At 56.3% G+C, this 24,157-nt stretch overlaps 2 protein-coding genes across 6 annotated transcripts in view; one reads left to right on the top strand and one right to left on the bottom strand.

The window, feature by feature from the left end:
• RASAL1 (RAS protein activator like 1) overlaps positions 1-8,918 on the top strand; it is a 29,145-nt gene extending 20,227 nt beyond the window's left edge. Inside the window, exons 14-21 of one of the 4 annotated variants that reach the window (XM_037816745.1) lie at positions 2,437-2,577; positions 3,147-3,291; positions 4,330-4,502; positions 5,555-5,692; positions 5,786-5,921; positions 6,747-6,867; positions 7,740-7,816; positions 8,059-8,918. In XM_037816745.1, coding sequence (XP_037672673.1) covers positions 2,437-2,577; positions 3,147-3,291; positions 4,330-4,502; positions 5,555-5,692; positions 5,786-5,921; positions 6,747-6,867; positions 7,740-7,816; positions 8,059-8,195 — 1,068 coding nt within the window. In that variant the 3' untranslated portion in view covers positions 8,196-8,918. Of the gene's footprint in view, positions 1-2,436; positions 2,578-3,146; positions 3,292-4,329; positions 4,503-5,554; positions 5,693-5,785; positions 5,922-6,746; positions 6,868-7,216; positions 7,616-7,739; positions 7,817-8,055 lie in introns of those variants that run through there. The other 3 variants (XM_037816743.1, XM_037816744.1, XM_037816746.1) reach the window with 3 other exon arrangements.
• An 809-nt stretch (positions 8,919-9,727) lies between these two features.
• The window catches only part of DTX1 (deltex E3 ubiquitin ligase 1), a 34,104-nt gene continuing 19,674 nt past the window's right edge, over positions 9,728-24,157 (bottom strand). Inside the window, exons 4-11 of one of the 2 annotated variants that reach the window (XM_037816747.1) lie at positions 15,450-15,491; positions 13,563-13,624; positions 13,140-13,301; positions 12,896-12,957; positions 12,242-12,400; positions 11,987-12,148; positions 11,812-11,901; positions 9,728-11,087 (exon numbers count right to left, since the gene is read on the bottom strand). In XM_037816747.1, coding sequence (XP_037672675.1) covers positions 10,863-11,087; positions 11,812-11,901; positions 11,987-12,148; positions 12,242-12,400; positions 12,896-12,957; positions 13,140-13,301; positions 13,563-13,624; positions 15,450-15,491 — 964 coding nt within the window. In that variant the 3' untranslated portion in view covers positions 9,728-10,862. The remainder of the gene's footprint in view (positions 11,088-11,811; positions 11,902-11,986; positions 12,149-12,241; positions 12,401-12,895; positions 12,958-13,139; positions 13,302-13,562; positions 13,625-15,449; positions 15,492-24,157) is intronic. The other variant, XM_037816748.1, reaches the window with a different exon arrangement.

The following is a 24,157-nucleotide window of genomic DNA, read 5'->3' as shown; positions in this document are numbered from 1 at the left end:
TGTTATTCCCATTTTACAGAGGCCCAGCGAGGTTAAATCACACGGCACCGGCCAAGCTAACCACCAAATAATAGGGTCTGGCACAACGTAAGTGCATCTTAAATCCCACTTATTATGGAGAGAGAGACAGATGGACAAACAGACACACTGATCTGACACACAGTAGATGCTCAGAACGAGACAACAAAAACAAAATCTGAAATCTAAAAATAAGTTGCTGCACGTGCTTTCCTAACATCAATACAACGGTTGGCAATTTGGATGCCGTGGGCTTCGGGCAGGTAAGGTCACTGCACTGAAGCAGGCGAGGCTGGGGCAGCAGGGAGTGGTGCGGACTGTGGCAAACTGGGTCACTCACAGCCTTCCAGAGGGGCAGCTCTGGACAATTACTGCCATGTAGGAATGGGGGCCCAGTATTGTCAGATCTTCTGAGCTTTTTTTAAAAGCTGATATGGATTTTATGTGAAGTCTCTCATTTTTTAAAATTTTGGCACCAATTCACCTTAGAAAACAAAACAACACACTTTGGGCCAGTCTTTATGCATTGCAGTTGGACTGACCCATGGGCCGCCAGATTGAGACGCCTTGGTTTAGTGCTCTGCACACTTTCTGAGTGGCTGTCATTGTCCTCGCGTACAAATGACATTGGGAGAGCCCAAGGTACAGGGGACTGATGTGCCAGAAAAGCAGACCTGGGATCTGCTGGAGCCCTAACCCTGGGTTAAAGTCTCTTGATGATGCCATATGTTCTCCCACTTCCTTTCCGCAGATGGGGAAACTGAGGCCCAGAGAGGTCAGGAGCCTGGGCTGAGGTTGCCTGGACTCCCAGATGGGGTCTGCCCCTTAGTCTCTCCTTCCTCACTGAAGCGTGAGCTCCAGGCCTCTAAATTGGGCCTGGCTTGATTTACACCCCATTTTGCCGGGCTCTCACCTGGCTGCCAGAAGGCGCTAAGTGGGGCACAGCTGTGGCTGGGAGGAGGGAAGGGAAGGGGGAGGCCAGGTCCTCAGACAGCCCAGCCCTGGAGGAAGGGAGCCTGTACCAGGGACACCCGGTGTCCCCCAGTTCCTAGCCCCCAAGGTGGGCAGTGGCCTTGGGCAGGGAGCAGGGACTTTCTCAGGCCCATGAGGGTGGGTCCAGGGGAGCCCAGGAGAGCCCCTTTCTCTGCTGCTCTGACACCTGTTCCTCCCCCAAAGAAAGGAGGAAGCGAATGAGCTGATACTGAGAGTTAAAATTACCCTGGAACATGGCTGGTGAGGGGTTGGCGGCTTGGGTACAGCACGGGAAGACCCAGGGGCAGGGCAGGGGGCTGGAGACCCTCCCCCTGGGCAGCTCCAGGTGCCCAGCTGCTGGCAGGGCTTGCTGTCAGGGCAGAGGTGCCCTGGGGAGTTGGTGCATACTCAGGGAGGGCATAGTCTCATGTGTGAACACAACCCCTAAATAAACACAGGAGCACATTTGCGGGCTAAATATAGCCAGTGAGTGTGGGAGGTGGGTGGGGAGCCAGATCGGTGGGAGCCAGGTGCACCCTGGTTGGAGGCATACCCTCTCCCTGAGTTCCCTCTGCTGGAGCTGGGTAGGTAGGGGGGCAGCATCACCTGCAGGTGGGCCAGGCACCGTGCTCTACAGTTTGTTCAGGGCGGAGGCTGGGGCTAGGGGTCACACGGGGTGGACTCAAGCTGACTGAACTGGGTTCATTAACGAGCCTCAGTCTCCTCATCTGTAAAGTGGGGTCAGTAGTTCCTGCCCCACAGGGTCATTGAGGATGAGTCTTAGCTTCTGACCCTCTGCAGGCACTCATGCCATCGTAGCTGGTGTTGAATGGCAGAGAGGGTGGTTAAGGGCAGAAGGTTGAAGTCACCGCCTGGGCTTAAATCCCAGCTCTGTCAGAGCTGTGTGGCCCTGGGCAAGTGACCTTCCATCTCTGGGCCTCAGCTGCCTCCTCTGAAAAATGGGTATGAAAATTCCTCCTAGGATGAGTATTAAATGAACTAATCTAAGAAGTGCCTGGCTCGTTGCTATTGTTACCATTGCTCTAAGCCATAAGATCTGGGTTTGAATCCTGTTTCCTCTACTCATCAGCTGTGTGACCTCGGGGAAGTCACTTGACATCTCTGAGCTTCTGCTTCATCATCTGTAAATAATGATGGTGCCTCCCCCATAGGACTGTGCCCCAAGCACCATGCCTGGCACAGAGCAGACTCTGAGGATGTTTGGTTAAACATGAATGTATGGGACTGATATTGCCAATCCTTCTTCCAAGAGGAGAAACTGAGCCCAGAGAGGAAGAGATTTGCCCAAGGTAGACCAGACGGTCTCTTCACCCACCTCTCCATCCCACTTGCCCTTGCACCACCAATCTCTAGCCCCCGCTGCCTCAGTTTCCCCAGCTGGGAAGGATGTGTTGGGGACCCCGTCTTACCTGTCACACCTCCCAGCAGGACGTGAAGTACCTGGCCATCAGCGGATTCCTCTTCCTGCGATTCTTCGCACCTGCCATCCTCACTCCCAAGCTGTTTGACCTCCGGGACCAGCACGCGGACCCCCAGACCAGCCGCTCGCTGCTGCTGCTCGCCAAGGTGTCAGCAGTGGAGCCCCCATCCCGGGTGCTGTTAGTCAGGGAAAACCATGGTAGGAAGACAGCAGGGAGACCAGATGCCCAGGAGACCCCAATGAGTCCCAGAGAAACCCATGTCTAAAATGCCACCATTAGTACTCCATTTGGAGGGTGAAGGCATTCAGTGCTCTCTCCAGTGTCCTCTTTTGAAATAAAGGCCCTGCTCTTCAGGAAGAAAGTGGGAAGCAGGCTAGCAGTCATTTACACCTTAGTTTGAATTAGCCCATCTTTGCAAAGTGGCAACAGTTTGAGGTTTTGACAGGCTCCAGAGTATGCATGATAGGATTCAATTTAGCATGAGCAGGGCTCGGTGGCAGGATCTGGGCCTGGGAGGAAATAAAATAGATGCACTGGGAGTACAGATTTGAAAACAGGGAGGGAGGGACAGATATTGTCCAAGGCAGGCATTGCTATGGGTCTTCTCTAATTGAGCACTGATTTGGGAGCCAGGACCCTGGGTCCACAGAGGGCCTTCCCGCCTGTGCCCCCCGCAGTGACCCTGGCCATGGCATCCCTGCTCTTCTGCTTCAGGCCGTGCAGAGCATCGGAAACCTGGGCCAGCAGCTGGGCCAGGGGAAGGAGCTGTGGATGGCCCCCCTACACCCCTTCCTGCTGCAGAGCATCTCGCGCGTGAGAGACTTCCTGGACCAGCTGGTGGATGTGGAGGAAGAGGAGGGTGAGTTTGCACTGTTCTGCCACACCTGGCTTCTCACCCCACTGGCTGCTCAGGACCTGCTCTTTCTGCCCATCTCCATTCCCCCCAATACAGAGAATGCAGGCCTGTGGGTCAGCCAGTCGGTCAACAAACATTTCCTGGCAACCCCCCCCCCCCCCCCCCCGCTAGGTCCCTTCCATCCAGTGTGGAGGGGTGGGCGGGGATTGTGGCCTGGAGTGTGTTTGATCGACAGTTATAAACTGCCTACTATGGAATAGGCGCCATTCTAGGTGCTGGGGACACAGCAGTGGACAAGATAGAAGTAAATCCTGTGCTCATGGCAGTTCCATTCTAGTGGGGACCACAGGCTGCAATCCAGATAAATAAGTAAATTACCTCGAGTGTCAGGGGAGTGATAAGAGCTAAAGAGAAAAAATAAAGCAGAGAAGGCGGATATGTTGGGGTGGGGGTGGCAGGTTCAAATTTTAGATAGGGTGGCCAGGAATGGCCTCACTGGGGTGACATTAAAAACCCGGACGACAGAGCGTGAGCCGTGAGGACCCTGGGGAAAGAGAGTCCAGGCAGAGCGAGCTGCGGGTGCAGGGTCCTGAGGCAACAGCAAGCAGGCGAGGGAAGCGGCGAGCAAGAGGGGAGGTCAGAGGGGTGAGGACTTTGCAGCCCACTGAAAGGAGTTTCCTTTTTGCTTGGAGTGGAAGGAGCCGTGGAGGGTTTTAGGCAGAGGAGTCGCGTGGCGTCGCCATGGGCGCCCAGGTCGTGGCGCAGCGGGGCCCCCGCGTCCCGGCTGTCCGGTTCCGTCGATTGTGGCGCCCCCTGCTGGCCGGCTGCGCCACCGCCCACTAATCCCTCGGGTTGGAGGCGGAGCCCATCAGGGCTGCCCCGCTCCCCACCCGGAGCGCCACGATCCCACTCCCCACCCAGGGAGGCGAGTCCAGGGGTCATCACGTCTAGGGGGCACAGTTATGCTCCTCCGGGAGGCCCCCGGCAGGGCCGGTGGCGCCTGGCTAGGGAGAGCTCACCACCCCCCTCCCCATTTCCCAGAGGTTGGGGTCCCCGCTGGCGCCCTGGTCCCGCCCTCGATGACGGTTCGAGAAGGCTACCTGCTGAAGCGCAAGGAGGAGCCCGCCACCCTGGCCACACGCTTCGCCTTCAAGAAACGCTACTTTTGGCTCAGCGGGGAGACCCTGTCCTACTCCAAGAGTCCTGAGTGGCAGGTGGGGTGCAGCCCGCGGTGGAGGGGTTTCCAGGGGCGGCCCCCCTCACAGAGCGGCCTCTGTGTGCCCAGGGGAAAGATGAGGCCCAGGGAGAGACAGGGACTTGACCCCCTAGCAACTCAGCAGCTCCAGACTCTCAGGCCCGGCTCTGCTCACTGCTGGGAGCAAACGTGCAAACGTGCAAACGTCGGGGCCAAGATGTGACACGCCCAGGGCAAGGACACTGCCTAACCACCCTCAGATGCCCCTGCCCAGGTCTACGCCCACATACTATATAGATTCCTATGAGAGCTTCTGTGCCGGCTCAGAAGTAGGTGCCCAGCTGTACAGACACGTCTGCCCAGGCTTTCATTCATTCATCCATTCAACATGCACCCAGCAAACATTTACTGTGTGCCTACTACGCGTCAGGCTCTGTTCTAGGCCCTGGAGACGCAGCAGTGGACAAGACAAACTCCCTGCACTCAAGGGGCTGGCACTCAAGGCCAGCACAAACTGGGACACATCCTGGGATGTACCCATTCCTATGTGCACACATCCATAATTAAAAGCTAACACTGGGGAGTGTGCACTCCTATTAGTCCTGTTTTGTTGGCAGGGGGTGGATTCTAGAGGTCCACTCTGGGTTCCAATTCTGGCCCCCTCGTGTATCAGCTGCTTGACCTTGGGAGGGTCATTTATCCTCTTGTGCCTCAGTTTCCTTATTTGCAAATTAGGGGAACATGACAGACCCAACCTCAGAGGCTTGCTGGGATGGTTAAATGAGGTGATAAACACAAAGTGTTCGGCATTGCATCCTAAGGGCCACGTAGCTGTTATTATTAGCACCATGATTATTACTCTGGAGGAAGGAACCGATGCCCAGAGAAGCTGTCACTTGGTGAGGCCCGGGTGGGGGTGGGACTGCAGGACTCAGAGGTGAGCAGTCAGATGGACCCGCACACACGCCACAGACACACGGGGATGCACACACCCAGAGGCAAGCTGTCCCGGACCCGCCATTCTGGCCCCGGGACCCCAGCCCGCCCGGCAGCGACAGTCCCCTCCCCCAGATGCGCTCCTCCATCCCGGTGTCGAGCATCCGCGCCGTGGAGCGCGTGGACGAGGGCGCCTTCCAGCTGCCGCACGTGATGCAGGTGGTGACTAAGGACGGCGCCGAGACGCTGCACACCACTTACCTCCAGTGCAAGGTGAGGCACCGCGAGGCTGGACGCCGGGGGTGGGGTGGGGGCCGGCGTCCCTGGGGTCCCACCGCACCCCTGATTGCCCTCCGCCTCCTGCAGAACGTGAACGACCTGAACCAGTGGCTGTCGGCCCTGCGCAAGGCCAGCGCCCCCAACCCGGACAAGCTGACCGCCTGCCACCTGGGTGCCTTCCGCGGCGGGCGCTGGACCTGCTGCCTCCAGGCGGAGCGCGCAGGTGCGGGGGCAGGGCCGACTGCAGGCTCCGCCCTCCCACCTGCCAATCAGCGGTGTCCCACCTGCACCTGGGCTGGCTGTGCAACCTGGGGCGAGTTACTTGAACCTGAGTCTCCTCAAATGCAACCTGGGTTTGCTAATAGTACCTGTCTCAGAGGGTTGATTTGAGGATAAAATGAGTCAGTATATGTAAAAGCCCTTCGAACTTGGCTAGGTACATAGTAAGTGCTCATTAAATGTAAATTATTTTTACGCACCCACTGTGTGCCAGGCAACTAGTGGTGAACACAAATGTGCCTGCTCTGAAGGAAGAGGAGTGCATAACCCAACAACGATACTATAGTGCTATAAGTGCTAAGGGTGGGGAATCAAGGGGGGCTTCCTAGAGGAGGTGCTGGTTAAATATAACCTGGGAAAAGTTGGAGTTGGGTGAAAGGGATGGGATGAGGAAGTGTTTCGGACAGAGCAAACAGTGTGAGCAAAAGCGTGGGGGTGATTGGGACGAATCTTCATCACTGAATAATGGGATCCTGGGACTGTGATGGGGAAGGAGCAGATCCCGGGTCATATAGCAAGCTGAGAGCTTGAAAGGGTTAGGTGTGGCTCGAGCCTAGAGTGTGAAAGGAGGGTGGTGAGAAGGGAAGCTAGGACCAGCGTAGGGGAGTGGGTCTGGGGGCTGGATGAGGGTGGAGGCAGTGGGTTGGAGGGAAGTGGGAGGCTTGATGAGAAAATTTAGAGGCAGAAGGGGTGGGGCTTGGCGACTGCCCGGCCACAGGGGCTTCTGGAAGGGGAGGGAGGAGTTGCTGATGACGTGTGTTCCCCTCAGCGGCTGGCTGCAGCCGCACACACTCGGCTGTCACCCTGGGGCACTGGAGCGACCCACTGGATCCTGATGCTGAGGCCCAGATGGTGTATCGGCAGCTGCTCCTGGGGCGGGAACAGCTCAGGTGGGTGTGACCCCCCTACCCCACTTCACTCTGTGAGCAGCTGGGCCAGCTGCCCACTGTGTTCTCCCCATGTTCATTTACTTTCCATGAGCGTCAGCTGAGCCTCCTGGCGGTCAGGTCTGGGATGCCTATAAAGTCAGGACTTGGGAAACATTCTTGGGCTGGCCTAATGCAGAACCAGATCTTGGGGATGTAATTATACCTGGGGCTTTGTAGACACGGGCATGATTCACATAAAAATCTGACTACCTGAGCTTGCTATATGACGTGGGATCTGCTCCTTCCCCATCATGGTCCCAGGATCCCATTATTCAATGATGGAGATTCGTCCCAATCCTGTACACTGCAGGTTCTGAAGCTGGCCTGTCTGGCTTCAAATCCTGGCCCAACCACTTACTGTCTGTGTGATCTTGGGTAAGTTGCTTAACTCCTCTGCACCTCAGGCTCCTCGTCTGGAAAATGGGGATAATGGTACCAACTTCATAAGGTTGTTCCAAGGACCAAATATGCTAAGACAGCTAAAGCATTTTGTAGGCTCCTGGCCACATAGTTTGTGTCCAATAGTGACTTTTATTATTCTGCTGCATGACCCTAGGCCAGTTACTTTGCCTCTCTGTGTCTCTCAGTGCTCATCTGTGTAATGGGGCTGATAGTAAGCACCTACTTCATATAGGTTTGTTATGATAACTGAATGAACCAATAAATGTAAAGAACTTAGCATAGTGTCTGGACTGTTATAGACGTTTGCTGTGATGGTGAGGAAGGGGTTGTGGGAACCTGTAATCCCTCTGCAATCAGCAGAGAGTCTCTGGAGTGGGGAGTGGGATTGGGAATCAGAGACAGGCCTTGTCTTTCTCCCTGTCACCTTCTAGAATGAAATTCCTGGAGGATCCCACTGTGGGTACAATTCCAGAGGCAGACAAAGGGAAGGGCCCTGGTGCCAGGGAAGGTAAGAGATTGAGGAGGCCTCATTTCTTTGCCCCCTCCACTGGCTGTACCCCACAACTTGCAAAGCCCATCCCTAAGTCATCCTGTTTTCAGTCTGCTGGGGCCAGGCTTTTGGGTGTAGTCTGGGGGCTCTGCTACATTTTAGGATTCTCAGGGCACAGGGCAAAGCTGGAGCCTGAAAGCTGTTGGGTCTGGGCTCTGGCTGATCCCCCATGGTCCTGTTCCTTGTGTCCTTCCCAGCAGACTCTCCTGATGGCCTGGCCCGGCAGAGAGCAGCAGCTGCCCACCTGCTGGATGTGCTCGCAGACCTGGATCGAGCCCATGATGAGTTTCAGCAACGGGAGCAGGAGAATGTGGCTTTGGGACCTCTCAGGCCCTGAGGAGATATTGCAACAGCCTGCAAGGAGGAGCAAGGAGCTCTGGGCCCTCCTCAGCGTACCCTTGGGGGAGCCTCCTCCTGGCCTGTCCTGTACCTTCTTGATGCCATGGCTTGGAGGCTCCCAGAGATGTGCCTCATCCCCTGTGCCCGGAGCCAGGGCCTGGTGCTGAATGAATCACACTCTCTGGGCTGAGGTGGACCAGAGCGGGTAGAATAAGGAACTTGACCTATTTGGCTGAGTCTGGGGCCTCTGCTTCACTGGATGGCCTCTGCCCACACCAACGAGGCAGCCTGGCTGTGCACTGCTGGATACAGCTATACCTGAACTCCTGATACCCATGTGGCCTTCTTGCCCCAGATAGGCACTAAATGAGCTCAACCCCTTCTGTTTTCATGTCTGCCAATCCCTGAAATCTCACTGATCCTCCTTCACCTTACCCTTGGCCAAGGACCCTCAACCTTCCAGAACCAGGTGTCCCCAGGAGGAACTGAGGCTGGGAACCCAGGGTACCAGACTCAGACCCTTGGAAACTGGGAGATCTCTGGCCAGGCTCTTTTCCCCTCTCTGAGCCTCAGTTTACCCTGTATAAAATGAAGGGGGAAAAATCCGTGTTTCACAAACTGGGTTCCACCAAGGTGCCTTAGGAACCAGGGAGGGGTTTCGCAGGCTGTGGTCCAAAGCCCACCCCCCTGGAGTGTTTGCTGAAAATGCAGATTCCTGTGCCTCACCCAGGCCCCCTGAATCAGAATCTGAGGGACTATGGGGGGGGGGCAGGAATCAGTTTTAACAAAAGTTTCTCGGGGGATGTGGATGGACATTAGGTTTGAGGATCACAAGGCTGGGGAGTGGGCAATTTCATATATTGGAGTTTAGAGTGAGAATGAGCCACAGGGGATAAATGTCTGGGAACACCTGCCTGGCAGAGCTGGGTCTCTGAGGACTCCTTTCCAATTTTGTGTGATTCGAAGGTGGGGCACAAAGTGGATGGAGAAAGCCGTGGTGCTATCCCACGCATGGCCAGCAGGGGTCACCTGGAGCAGCAGCAACCAACACAGTCACCCCAACAACCTGAGATGCGGCAGGGGCTCAGATCTGAGGCTGGTGTGCCCCTGTCTCTCCCTAGAACCTGTCCTTCCTCCCCAAGGGCAGGGGCTGGGGCTCTGAGGTCCTGATGAGCCAGTCATGGGGCCTCCCATCTCATCTCCGTATTTCTCCGCAAGCTCCCAGCCTGAGTTCCTGGTAATTAATTGTACCAGGGATTACCTGTGTGGGCTGCCAGGAACCCGTGTTTGAGAATGCACTTTCACCTCTGCCCTCTTGGGGCCCAGGACTGGGAGGGTCCAGCTCTGCTGCAACCAACCCCCATTCCTGCACAAAGACGAGAGAATTAAGGTGGAATTCGGCCTCCACCCGCCCTGCTATCCAAGGCCCCAAGGCCATCGCTTTGTAATGCAAGCCACCCTCCCTGATGGGGTAGACCGAGGGGCCCCCAGAAACAGCCACCCAGCCCGTCCTGGCAGGAAAAGAGCATGTGAGGAGAAAGACCATTTATTTCTCCACCCACAGTGGGACTGGTAGCTTTTTCAAAAGAGCAATTGCTGGTCCCTTTAAATCTTGGCTGACTTCCACCGTGGCAGCCAATCAACAGAGGCGGAGCTGGTGAGTTGCCTGAGCAACAGGCCCCTGGTTGGCCGGGGAGACTATCAGCCACCCACTGCCCACTCCCACGGAGAGCGAGCAAAATTGACCCTTTGCTGTCTGCTCTGCTTTTTAAAGGCGCTGGCCTAAGCCCCTTCACCACTTCTTCGCTAAGCCTTCTCATCTCGCTGCAGAAGCCAGAAGCTCCAGCCTCTGGATCTCAAAGTTGGGAGTGATTTGGTGAAGAAGATGGATGGGGAGGGAGGGAGAAGAGGGCCCTTATCTGGGACAGACATACGGCCTGGGGGTCAGAGGGGAGAGAAGTAGGTCACAGTCCCAGAAGGATGAAAAGACACAAGCACAAAAGATCCCTCTAGTTGCCCTCTCTATCCCCCACTTTGTGAAATTGCTCAACAAACTGGGGCTCCCACCCCAGGGGCACAGAGTTGCCCACCACTGGGTGGCACAGATGGGTGATGCTGCAAGGGTAGGTGAAACAAGGGAGGGAGACTGAGCTTCCCCGGCCCCCTTCTCCCCCAGGGGCCCTGGCAGCCCACGAGGGTTTGCCCTGAAGGCTGCTGTTTGCAGACAAGCCTGTACAGATGGGATAGAGACATAGATGGGAATCCACACGGGGTGTCACGGGGGCCCTCTGTGTCTTCTCCCCCAGTTTGGGGGTAAGTAGAGGCACATGTGTGTGCGTGCATGTGTTCAACAAGACACAACTGTTTGTGTGTGAGGGGGTGGATCTGTCTTTTTGGTAGGGAGGTCGCTGTGGTTTCTGGAACTTCCTAAAACATCCCTCGCAGGGAGCTATGGGTCGGCGCTGGCTGGCCTGACGTCCTCCCATAATCCCAGCTGCCACCGGCCAAATCCCCTGAATGCTTCTGGATCTTTCCGCAGGCTCCTAACCAGCCCTGAGCCTGGGCCACCAGGACACTCTCATTCTTGCCTTCCGCCCCGGGGGAGGGAGGCGTGAGCTGGGCCAGGGGCAAAGCAGGAGGGAAGGAAGGTGGGCAGCCTCGGGCCTCAGGCCTTGGCCGGAGCCTCGGACACGCCCTGGGCTGTGAGCTCGGCCAGCACATTGTCTAGGTAGCTGGCGTCTGGGTAGCCGTGTCCTGTAAGGTTGGATCCAAACTCGGTCTTGTGGTGGATCTCATTCCACACCACAGTGTCAGACTCGCCGGTGGTGTTGGAAGTGCCGATGGTGAAGATGAGTCTCCGCTCCCAGGCGGTGATGAGCAACCTCAGGACCTGGTGGACAGGGGGCGGGCCAGGAGGGGGTCACAGGCAGCCCCCACCCCGTGGCTTGAGACTCTCAAGTCCCATCCCCTCTCCCTCCCCACTTTACAGCTCCCTGAAGAATTCCCAACTCGGGTGCCCTGTGTGGCCATTTCCTTCCCACCTGTGTTTTCTGGACTGGCTCCCCCCAGGAAAAGCCCCTTCCAAGTTATCTGCCTGTTTCTTCTGGGATGAAGGAGGGTAACTGACAGCCCTCATCTGCTTTCTGTTTGGCTGCCACGCTCTATTAAAACAAACGCCACTTGGCAAATTAGTTGTCAATATTCAACACCTGGAAATTTCAACTGAACTCTAGATTGCTGGCTTCTCTTGAGAAACAGAACAAAAAGTAAAGTCAGACAATCCTTAGAGCAGTGATTAGGAGTTCAAATCCCAGCTCCACTACTACTTAGCTGTGGGACCCGAGCAAGTCACTTGCCCCCTCTGAGGCTCTGTTTCTTCACCTGTAAGACAGGGCCAAAGATCCCCTTGCCCTGGGTGAGTTGGTGAAGGCGAGGAGGTGTGTGAAACACCTGACCAGGCACACAGGTGGGCCTTGTTAGTGCCATCCAGCTGCTGTCACTGGAGCGGAGTGAGGCCAGGCAGGGAAATGGGTACCGCAGGCGCAAGCTGACAGTGGCTGGGGTCCCTGCCCGCCCCCCACCCCTGTACTTTACGGGCAGGGCAGGCATCCCACCTTCCGGCCTTTCTCATTGTTGGGCAGGTAGCAGTGCCGCGGGAAGCCTCTTGCGGTGAACTTCTTGCCAGGGTTGGGGTGCTCAGGGCCCTGTGGGGAGGTGGCTCTGTCAGGTCTGCAGCAGGGGCCTGAAGCAGGGGGGTGCACAGGGGTGAGTGGGGATGGGCTGGCTCACCTGGATGCCCGTGGGGATATCGTAGACGATGCGGATGGTCTGGGTGTCAGCGAAGCCAGGCAGCGAGTGGGGGATGAGGTGGAACTCCATCTTCCCGGGCGGCTGGGTGCCCGTCTTCTCCCCATAGATGGCCTTGCAAGTGGGGCACTGTAGGCTGCCATCCTGGGGCAGGTGAGGCTGGCTGTGAGGTCCCCAGGTGGCCTGGCCCCACCCAGCCTCCTGCCTGCTCCCCACCTGCCGCCCCGCCCAGCCCACCTTGTTGCCGTTGGAGTACATGGCCACGAGGCACAGCAGGTGGTACACGTGGCCGCAGCGGCCCAGGCGGCCCACGAGCTCCGGCCGCACGCCCTTGTGCTGCAGGACGCCCTCATACCCCGACGCCGTGACCAGCCGCTCCATGCAGATGGTGCAGTCCTGGGGGGCACGGACGGGTGACTGAGGACTGGGCCCCCACCCTCCCTGGGGCCCATCCGTCAAAGGGAGAAGAGATCCCCACCCCCCGGTTACAATGAACTCGGACATACATGCAGGAAAGTGCCGCACCCCTCCCTCACTCCCTAAAAGACTCAACTATCAAGAGCAATACTTTAAAACAGTTTATAGAAAACATGGGCGAAAATACTGGACCTTGGGACCTCGGGATAGACAAGGATATCTCAAGAGTAACAAAAAAACTGTTAATCATTGAAAGAGTAGCAAATGCGACTATATCAAACTTAAGCACTTCTGTTCACCGAAAGACACTGTAAAGAAAGTGAAAAGGCAAAGGACAAACTGCGAGAAGGGATGATTTGTAGCAGAGAGGACCAACCACCCAGGAATTCGTATTGCGGGCTGGGGGTGGGTTTCGGATCTCTGGAGACCCGGGGCCCTGCCCTCCCCCAGGCCCTCTCCCCTCCCCACGCTCACCTCATCAGGTGGGTTCTTCACCTTCTGCGTGTACCTTCGAACCACATCCTCGGGGTTCTTACCTGCACGGACAAGGGGGGAGGGAGTGGTTTCAGGGCCCCCAGAGTCTATCTATGAGGGTTTGGCCCAGGATGGGGTCAGAGGGATGGGGGATAGGGTCAGAGAAAGAGGAGCTGGGCGTCCATTGGCAGGGTTGGGGTCAAGGGTTAAGTTCAGGGGTCAGAGGTCAATGCAGAAGGCCTACTCTTCTTGAGGTGCTTCTTCTTGGTCTTGCGGCACACGCCGGGCACCCCGGGCACCGGCTTGACGTCGCTCTTGCTCACGGGCGGCGGGTGCAGGATGGGCTTGGGGGCCCGCGTCAGGCACACGGGCAGCCCGGCGGCGCACAGCAGGATCCCCGTCATCCCTGGGGGCGCGGCGGGCGCAGTCAGGAGCGGGGCGCCCCCGCCGGGCCCCACCCCCAGCCACTGGTGGTTTGGCGGGGACAGGCTGCCCCAGGCCCCGCCCACCGGACGCAGGCCCCGCCCACCCGGTGAAGGCGAAGGGGCCTCCCCGGCGGGCCCCGCCCACCAGCCCCACTGCAGGGGGCGGAGCCACGGAGCCCACAGGTGAGGCTGCCCCCAGCTGGGCCCCGCCCATCACTCCCGCGCGCCGGGCTGGCCCTCACCTGCCAGGGCCGGGTGGACGGGCCCGGTACCATTCAAGTTCTTCACCGGGAGCGCGGGGACCCTATGGAGGGAAGAGAAAGGGCAGCGGCTGGACTTAGCCCCATACCAGGAGGTCAGGGGTCAGGGGTTACGGGACCCTGTTCGCTTTGTGTCTCCTGTGATCCTGGGCACACCTGGACCCCACCATCTAGCATGATCACTAGGGAGCGCCGTTCCTGCTGTGACATCCTTCTACTATGGGGTACGGGGTGCCCCTGGACTCAGCGCTGACCCCTCCGGTTCCCGCTGCCGAGCTCCTAGCTAGTGAAAGCAAAGAGGCCGTTCTGCGCATGCACTTTGGCTGCAATAGCTCCCTTTCTTGGCCACTGTGCCTCAAACCCAAACGTCAGTGACTTAGCCATTCTGGTACCTTTCAAAGTTTTCTATATAGGGCACTAATCCTCATGAAAGACTCCGAGAAAAAAGGATTCAGGGATCAAACATGTTAGAAAACACTTTTCCGTGTCTCCCTCTTGGAGATCCATAACACAGCTTAATAGATTAAAGGCTCTGATAAGTCCTGCATAAGGAACAATGGACAGCAATGGTTGGTAAATCCAGGTTTTCTGAAGATGTTTAATGATGGATCATTTTCTTTTGCCTTCAGGAATATCTACTGATGTCAGTTCCTGTGCTGAAGGCAGCATTCTTCCCTCATCCACTGAAGGGCCCCTTGGAAAAAGTACCCTGTTTTTCTGCTTCCTCCCTCCCCCAAAGAGCTCTGGCTTTGGAGCCACTCAGAACTGTGTTCACAGCTCAGCTCAGCCATTAACAAACTGGATGACACACAGCACATCATCTCATCTCTCCCAGGCCTATTTCCCCATCTGTAATGAAGACAATCTAGTACCTTCCTTCTGTTTGCTATGAGGAGTTAATGAAGGTCTGCATGTCAAGGTCGTAGCACAATTCCTGGTACCTGATAAAGGCTTTAATAGCCTTGACTATCCGCATCATTGTCCTCCCCACCAGCTGTGGGACCCTGGCCCAGTAATTTCCGTTCTCTCCTCTCAGCCCACTAAGTCACAGTGCAACTTCTCTCCACCTCGGAGAGGAGCCCATGACAGTGCTGTGGTCACAACCTTGGGCAAGTCACACACAAACACCCCTGGGGAACACACACTGTACACACAAACATATTTGTTGAACACACGACACACATGTACAAGGTACAGATATATACTCACATGCCTGGAAAACATCATATAAACACATGCACACACTCCCAGGAAATAACATCTCCTACACATGTGCACACAGAGACACACACACGCCAGGGAACACACCTCCCCCCAACAGAGACACACAACTACACACAGACGCAGACACACCTACACCGAGGAACACACCACACACATGTACATATGCAGATACACAAATACGTATACACTAGGGGACATAGACCAAGCATGCATATACTGATAGATACACAAAGACATGCTTCTGGGAATCCACACTCCATGAGCACACACAGATTCAGACACGACACACATATACAGACCTGGAGAACACCACTCAAACATGTACGCACACACTATAGGTGACATACCACACACACAGACACAGGCACCTACACACAGTTGGGGAACATACATACACACATACACATGCTCACATGCTCAACTGGACTTGTACAGTCCCCAGCCAGAGCCACCCCCTCCCCAGACACTCAGAGCTGTCAAAAAGCAGACAGCTAAAGGGAAGGTGCACCTTGGCTCCTACAAGCACCCAGCACCCTACAGCCTGCAAAGGGTTGCTGCCATCCACCCATGGGGACACACAGAGACATGCTCACACACATGCCAACTCCCATTTTTCAGACATGCTTGCGATCTACAGTCCCCTACACAGACACACAGCCACTCAGTGCTCTTCCTCTCCAGGGGTATCTGGAAAATGAATGGAAAGAACAATATTTAGCATGCATGCCATCCCTTCCCTATCTCCTACCCATGGCAGACATCATTAATCCATGTAACAGACAACACTAATCCATCACAGCACTCAAGCTGAGCAGAATCTTCAACCCAGCTCTCCAGGCAGCCATTACCAATCGGTACAGCCAGTTTGCTACCCCGGGCCTATGTAAGGCCATAGTTGGGTACAGCTGATAACCCTGGTCTTGCCAAGCCTTTAGCCTGGGGGGCAGGGAAAGCACTGTAGGAAGGGAAGTTTTCAGATTTCAGCTAGCCTAAGAATTTCTGGAACCCCTTAAAAACCACTGAGCCTTGGGTTATACAACAGTCAGGCTTGCTCCTGGGAAGAGGGTTGTGAGTGGGGTGTGACTGTGGAGCTCTACTTTATCTACCCATCGACAAGCTGGGGGACAGTCCCAAGGTGCCCCAGCCCCTGGCAATCTGCAGGTCCCCCGCGAGAACCCTGGGGAGCAGAGTTCCCACGCCGCGCTGAGCGTGGGAGACACCCAGGCCCCTTTTGATGTGGGACATGCAGCTTCCTCCGAGTCAGTGAGAACATCCTCCTGCCCTGGACAAGCGACCGCTGCCTGCAGGCCTGCAGGAAGGGGGCTGGCTCCTCAGCCCGGCTACGCCTTCTCAGGGCGCAGTCTAGCAGAGGGTCTGAGGACTCTCTCAGAGCCCCCCGAAATCTGCTCTGACCAGAATAAGCCAGGCCTGGCTTCCCAGGGTAGGGACAGGCCCCCGCAGCCACACTGAATTCCTGCTGCCTTTCCCGCTTCTGCATCAGATCTTATCTCGCCCCTGTTCTCAATCCCTGGGGGCTCCCACTTCGTGCAGAGCAAAATCTGACCTCCTTACCCTGGGTGGCTGGGCTCCATTTCCCCTCCCCTCGCCCCCTTGCCCATGCCACCCAGCCACCCTGGTTTCCCTGCTCTTCCTCAAACCTGCCAGGCACACTCTCACCTCAGGGCCTTCGTACTTGCTGATCCCTCTACCCAGACGCTCTTCCCAGGATATCCTTCTGCCTCGCTCCCCACTCAACATAGGCTTCTGCTCACATGTCCCCTAACCAGAGGGGCTTTTTCCACCACATTCAAAAAGCCTCTTTCTTTGCTCTTACTTATTATTTTTCACAGCACAAATTAGTACCTGATATTATCATCTTTAGCCTGGCCACGCCCCTGCATGCCCATCCCTGCCTCCATGACCTCATCTCCTGCCCCCCTCCCTCCACTCCGGACACATCAGCTGCTCTTCTGACATGGGGAGCACGGACCCTTGCCAGGGAGGCTTTCCCCAGACACCGAGTGGCCCACTTGGGTCTCTGCACAACGGTCACTTTATCAGAGACCATCTCACCCACCAACTTGAACAGCACATAGTAGATGTTCAATAAACACTTGTGACCCAAAAGAAAGGAAGGCTTTTGTGGGGATGTCCTGAACAGATGACTCAGGCAGACACATTGGGGACACATCCTCCCCCTGTGTTCTCTGCACACATTTGAACTCAGCCTCAATGCAGATGTCCCAGGGAGACACCCTCTGTGGCCTCACGGTTCTTTGCCAATATTCATTCTAAGGTGAGCCTGCTCTGTAGGCGCTTGCAGGAAGACCAAGCCAACTTTCTCCACGAAATCCCCAGATATGCTCCCCCTCCAGTTTGAGGCAGGAGTTCCACCGCAAGGTTTCAGGGAACGCAGACCTTCCCCAGGAACCGTCTCTGTGAACCACAAAGATGGGCCACAGGGTGTTTTCAGTGGCCGATGCCTACATAATTCCAGGTGCCCTGTATGTGCCACTGTTGTACTGCTTCACTCCCTCAGCTCATCATCCCAGCAGCTCTCTGATATCCCACCTTACAGAGGGGGAAACCGAGGCACCGAAAGGCGAAGTAACGTGCCAGGAAGTGGTGGAGCCACCATCTGAGCACAGGACATCAGACTGTTCTCTCAGCCACACCGCACTAAACCAGGTTCTCTCACCCTCCACTCAGAGACTGAGGCAGAAGTCTCCGACTCAGAAAGAGGATCCCTGGGGTTAGTCTAGGAAAGAGGGATGGGGGTGTTCAGCTTTCCTCCCTGCCAAGCAAGAACGAATGGAGATGCCTTGTACCTGTTCTGGCTGGAAGGCAGTGTTCAAGAGCAGGAAGACATAATTCAGGAAGATTTTCTTACTTGCTGTTCCTCACACTGTTCCCTGCCCTTAACTGCCTGAGTCCTCCCTTCACCATGCTCTTCCCCTTGCCTGCCCATACTGCCTACCCCTATGCCCAAAGATCACTGACCCCACAGGGCCTCTTCTGAGCCACATCAACCAAGTTCACATCCACACTTTCTTAATTCCCAGGGACTGTGCCTACCTTTTTTTTTTTTTTTTTTTTTTGGTGGTGGTGGTGGGAGGGAGGTGCAGGCATTTTCTGCCTTGCTTTCTAGTTATGTGGTTCCACCCCTATCTCTTCCACCAGACTGTGAGCTTCTGGAAATGTGTCTGACCCAGCCCTGTGACCCCAGGATTGGAGACAGCACCCAGTGCAAAATGGATTCTCTGTAAGAACTGAATGGAATTCTTGGGCCAAATAAGAAACTGGTCCACTGGCTCGGCAGTCTCTTCAGAGCAGGGTGTGGTGCCCTTGGAAATAGCAGTTCTGATACCAAATGTCCCCCCAGAGACAAGGCTGGAGCTGGGATGGCAAACACATGCCACACATCCTGCTCCTGCCCATCCGGCACCCATGGCAGACAGCATTAATCAATCCCAGCTTTCCTTCTCGTGAAGCCAACCCAGATGCAACTTCAGAATCCTCCTCAACACAGTGTTCCAGGAAGTTGCTACCAGTCAAGTGTAGATGGCATATGAGACGAAATCTATCTGCTACTTATTTTGTAGATGATGGGACCGAAGCTTGGAGGGGGAAGTGACCTCACCAAGGCCACCTACTGGTTAGCAGTGTGGCTGGCACTGGGTTCTGGAGCTTTTGAGTCAGAGGTCAGGACCATCCCCACAGACTGGCCTGCGGGGCTGTCTGGAGTTGAGTCAGCCTGGTCCCGGGCAGGCCGGGTCAAGGGCTGTACAAGTGGGTGTGTTTGCCTGCTCTGGCCCAGACATCAGAGGGGGTTCAGGACCCCAGGAACCAGGAGGCTCCACGGACACACCCTGAAGGGCAGTGGAATTTCCATCTTTCCAACTAAGGCTGGTCTCCCAGGCCCAGCCCTCCCTCCCCCACTCCTATCCCCCCCAGCAGGCTGGGCCATGGGGGGAAGGAAGTTGAGCAATGCTTTGAGGGACTCCAAGCTCCCCTTTTTTCCTTCCTAGAGATTCTAGCCAGGACCTGGGCCTGTTTCTGTCACCTGCCCCCCTTTTTGGGCCCATACCCCCTCATGTCTGCATCCCTGCCCTACACAGTCCTGGGAACCCCGCCTGGCGCCAAGCCCCCAGCCCGTTCCCCTCTGCAGAGCTCTGACGGGATGTGTGTGTCTGGGCTGAGGACATCAGAGCAGGCTCCCAGGAGAGTGGGGTGCCCTGTGGGCCCAGCAAAGCCCCCAAGCCATCAACAGCTGCTGGCTGGGGGCCTGCTCACTTCCCCTTTCCTCGCTCCAAGGCCCCCATCTGCCTGGACAAGTCACTGAGCGTCTATGGGCCTCAGCTCTCCCTTGTCAAATGAGACCCCTCACCCCTCCCTGGTCTACGTCCCAGGTAACAAAGGGTGCCAACGCTTCCAAGAGAGAGATTTTGAGAAGTGTGTGGCATTTGGGGCTCAGATTTATCCAGAGGCCTGGGGGCTCAGTGTCACTCCCTCCCCTACCCCCGGTTTCCAGGCCTGCTCTGTGCTCTGCTGGAGGGCTGAGGGGGAGCCCAGGCAGGCGGCAGGGCAGGGGAGGGAGGGCAGGCAGGGCTGGCGGTTCCCACGGCCCGCCCGGGGCAGCCACGTGCAGACAGGCTGTGTGGTTTGGCCTCCCAGGGAGCAGGGCAGGAAGTGCTTCGGGGTCTGGGGGGGTAGGATGGCAGGGGATGTTTGGTTTGACCTTGTGATGAAGTGGCCCCGGGAGAGAGGCAGAGTTACTGCCACTTTGCACCAGTGAAGCCAGGAAAAGGGGAAGGGTGGGCAGGCCGGAGGATGGATGAGGGTGCGGTAGGGGCGAGACTTTTCATGTTGTGCCTTTCTGCCCTTTTGTAATTTTGAACCGTGTAAAATGTAGTATCTACCAAAGAATAAAATAAATAACCGGTGGATTCTTTTAAATAAAAACGTAAAATCACAGCTAGGAAAAATCCCAAACACACACGCCACAACAAAGCCTATCTCCCCACTGCCTCCTGCCTGGGCCCCTCCTGTAATTTATTCTCAAACACTGAGAGTGAGCCTGTGACAGCACAGTCACACCGAGCTCTCTATGCTCTTTCCCCTCCACTGGCTCCCATCTCACGCAGAGTAAAAGCCAAAGTGCTCACCAGGGAATAGAAAGTCCTACGTGACCTCCCGAGGACAAGCTGCCCCTGCCTCAGGACATTTGCACAAGCTGCTCACTTTGTCTGGACCGTTTTCCCCCCAGTTCTCAGTTCTCTGCGTGGCTTGCTCTTGACCTCCTTCAATCTTTGCTCAAACGTCACCTTCTCAGCGGGGCCTTTCGTGACCTCTTTATTCAAGATTGCATCCTTCTCTTCACTCCCCACACCTCTTCTCTTCTTTATTTTTCCTCTGTAGCAGTCCCTTTTACATTTTCTGTATTTTATTTCTTCACTGTTTGCCTCCCACTAGAACGTGTGAGCTCCAGGAGGACAGGACTTTTTGTCTGTTTTGTTCATTGTATCCCCAGTGCCTCAAACACTGCTTGGCCCACGGTAGGTGTTCGAAAAATGTGGATTAATTTAAAAACAGACAAACGTATGCCATAGAGAAAATAAAAAGAAATGGCAAAATGGACAAAGGGCACTTGCAGATCAATAGGGAAGTGATAAGCAGCCAGAGAGAAGGATAAGCAAAAGAAATAAACAAGTAATTGGCAGAAGAAGGAACCACTCCCGGCCAATCAACAGGAAAGGGTTCTCAGCCTCACCAAGAACCAGAGGTGTGAAAATTTAACCAACATCCCTTTGGTGCTGATTAGATTGGTTGTAAAAGTCTGATGCAGGTGGGAGGGAACGGCAACCCTCTCCCAGGGCCGGTGGCACTGAAATGGGCACAGACTGAAACATGTAGAGGCTTTGATATTTAGTTTCAAGCAGACAATGGTCTGTGTGTCCAGCCCCGTTTCACAGGTGCAAAAACTGAGGACCTGAGGGGGCTCTGGACTCAAGTGGGGTCATACAGAGAGAGGAGAGGCTGAAACTGGGCTGCAACATGGCTGCTGTCCGTCCATCCACTCCCCTGGCATCCTGGCACCGGGCAATCAGGGCCTGGGTCTTGGGGGACCATGGCTCAACATCCAACGTGGGGTGCAGCATTGGTAGCATTGGGAGTGGGCCACCCCATACCCTGGCAGACTGGGGTTCTCAAATCAGAGTCCGAGCTGTGTGACCTTTGGCAAGTGTCTTAGCCTCTCGGAGCCTCAGTTTCCTCGTTTGCAAAAATGGGGATAACAGGACCTGCTGCTTTGGATTTCTTTGAGAATCAAGAGGGCCGACATAAGCAAAAGTCATGGCGTGGAGCCTGAGATGAAGCGAGAGCTCAGTAAACGGAAACAGGCCTGCAGCTGCCCCCCACCCTTTTGGCCTCCTCTCCCTGCCGCCACATGGGTGGAAACTCTGAGTCTGGTTCCTCTGCCCCATAGCTGTGTTCTAAGGTCCGGACCCCAAGCTCTCAGGGGAGAGGCTGGCTCCTGCCCCACTGCGTGTCCCCCAGGCCCAGGCTGCAGCTGGCTCCCCGCCCCATCACAGTGCAACGGGCAGGCGGCCCGGGTGGTGGAACAAACCCCCGTCCTGTGTCAAGGCTGCCCCCTCCCTGGGTGTCCCCTCACCCTGCCCAGGCTGAGATGAAGAAGAGGATGCGATGCCAGAGCTAAGAGTTCACTCCTCCCCTGCTCACGACCACACGTGACTCAGTGGTGCACCCAACACCCCACAGCCCTGGTGAGCGCAGGGGCCTGCGGTGGTGGTTTTAGCTCCGTTTGGCAGACGGGGAAACTGAGGCCATGTATTCCGGGTCACACAACTGGGAAGGGCCCGGGGCAGGGCTGACATCTGTGGCTGTTGAGTCCAGAGGGGAGAGTGGGAAGGTGGGGAGAAGGGAGGGGAGAAAGGGGGAGGGAGCCTCTGGGAGCGAAAGGAGAAGGAGGGCGCCTGGGGAGAGAAGGGGAGAGAGAGAGACCAAGAGACAGAGGGAAAGATGAGAGCGTAGAGCGCAGGGGGACTGAAAGAGACGCGGACACAGAGACATAAAAACCCGGGGACAAAGAGAGACTGCGGGAACGGCCACAAGCCACGCAGGGGTTTGGGAACCAGTGTGGGGGTCAAGAAGGCCTGGACGCCAGACTCCTGGAGACCCCACCCTTCCCCCCTCACAAGCTGCGCTGGGCCTCGGTTGCCTTGGCAACAGGAAGCTTCCCCTGGAGGAACCCGGGTCCGCCATTCCCACCCCCTCCTTCCCCCCACCCCTCTTTATCCGGACCACACTGGCTGGTCCTGGCCCATTTCCCCACATTGAACCAGGGCTGTTTTTAGCTGGGGTTCCTTGTAGATGGAGGAGTGCGGGGCCGTGACGTAGGCTTGTTTGGCTGGAAAGAAACTGTTAAGAGGAGCTGGGGTGAGAGCGCGGGGCCTGCATGGCTGGGGAGGGGTGAGGGGAGCCCTTCTTAGTCCCTCCAACCCTTCCCAGGCCAGGGTCTGGGCTCAGGGAGGGTCAGAAACAGCTCTGAGGAGGGAGGGGGAAATGATGCAGATCGGGGTGGGGGAGCAGGACAAGCTTAATGATCAGCAAACCCGAGGAGACATCTTTCTTCTCTCCACCACCCTCTGGAGCTCAAGCACACTCCATAGCTCCCCCCTGACCTGGCCCCAGAGCGCCCCTTGGAAAAAACCTCAGCCCCTCCTGTTCCATCAGAAAACTTCCATCCCTGTGTGGTCTCCAGAACCTGCCGGATTCATTCCCACCTCTACCTCTTTACACTTGGCAGTGTCCCTGCCCGGGATGCCCTGTCCCCTCTCGCTGGCACGCCCTGTCAAGCCCACTTGGGCTGCAAATGCTGTTCCCTCTCCTGGAACAGTCTTTCTCCAGATCTGGCTATCTCCGTGGGGCAGGGGTGGGGGTTCTTCCCTGACACCCCACTCCCCCCGGACCCTCGCAGCCTCTCCTGCTGCCTCCCTCTCTCTGCAGTGACCATGTTCGTTTACTCTTCACTTGCTCCACATCTGTCTCCCCCATCAGACTGTACGCTCCTTGAGAACAGGGAACTTTGACTGGGTCACCTTTGGGAACTCACACACACCCTTGGAGAATTCACACTGGGCTATAAAAGCTAATTCCCAGCCTGCCCTAGCACACTGGCTTTCAGAAAGTTTTCCAGGGCCTAAGAAATCCATTTTACAGGGCAACCCGTTAAATACATGTAGAAATGAAGCAAAAGTTTCATGGAACAATTCTCACCCTTACCAGGTATGAATTCCCACCCCCCCCCCCCCCCTTCCAAGAAAATGTGGCTCACAACCTTCCCATCTCACAATCCACCGCCCCGGAGAGAAGGTTCTGAAATTCTCTAATTCCTGCAGGAGTCCCTGGAACGTCCCTGGTTCTGCTCCCTCCCACCCCCATTTTTTTTGTCTCACTTTTCCTGTCACTGCAGGACCCTCTAGCCCCCTCTCTTCTTAAGGGAATCAGTTCCAGGCCACCCTGGGGTCACCAGGCTCCCCTTCAGCTTCCCATGAGGCCCCTCCCAGCCCCTCCCTGTTGGCACTGGACCGGCTAGAGCCTGGGGTTGCAGGGGACACGCCTCTGCTGTCCCCACGGCCCCCATGACCCAGAGGGGAAGAGCAGGGCAGGCAGGTGGCAGCTGCAGTCCTTCCCCTGGAAAGTTACAGTTCCCCCCACCCCCGGAGCAGCCCTCCTCCCAGATCCCCAGCTGCGGATGGAAATAGTCCTGGCTGCCACTGTTCCACTAATGTGAGGTGGGGGTGACGTGCTGGGGTGCACAGCGTCTCCACATATGGGGGAGTCCTGCCCCCATTTTCCAGATGAAGAAACTGAGGCTCAACAAAGGGAAGTGAGTCACCCCAGATCTCACAGCTCAAAAGTGGCCCAGAGGGGATCTGCATGCATGCAGGCAGGCTCCCAGAGGACTGCAGATAAGTCAGTCTGGCTTAGGGTCCCTTCCCTTCCCCAGGCCTCGGTTTCCCTGAGCAAGAGGGGCTGAATGGGGTATCCTCAAAGGTGGTGTCCAGATCTGCCCTTTGCTGTTCTCAGGTCCTGGGCAAGCCCTTCGGCCATGCCATGGCGACCAAGCAGAGGCAGCTCTGGTGGCCTCCTCCACCCCTCTTGGACTTTTTCCTTCTGGTCTGTCCCAAACTCCAGGCCCTTCTCCCTCTCAGCCCCACTTCCTCAGGTCCTGGTCCTCTGGATTCCAGGGCTCACTGGACCCTCTCCTGGGACCTGGGATGCCTTAACCCAGGAGTTTCCAAAGTTGGTGTGGCTGGGATTCCCTTCCTCAG

The sequence above is a fragment of the Choloepus didactylus genome, chromosome 23 (assembly GCF_015220235.1).
Source record: "Choloepus didactylus isolate mChoDid1 chromosome 23, mChoDid1.pri, whole genome shotgun sequence".
NCBI lineage: Eukaryota > Metazoa > Chordata > Mammalia > Pilosa > Megalonychidae > Choloepus > Choloepus didactylus.
This window is presented reverse-complemented; position numbering and strand designations above follow the sequence as displayed.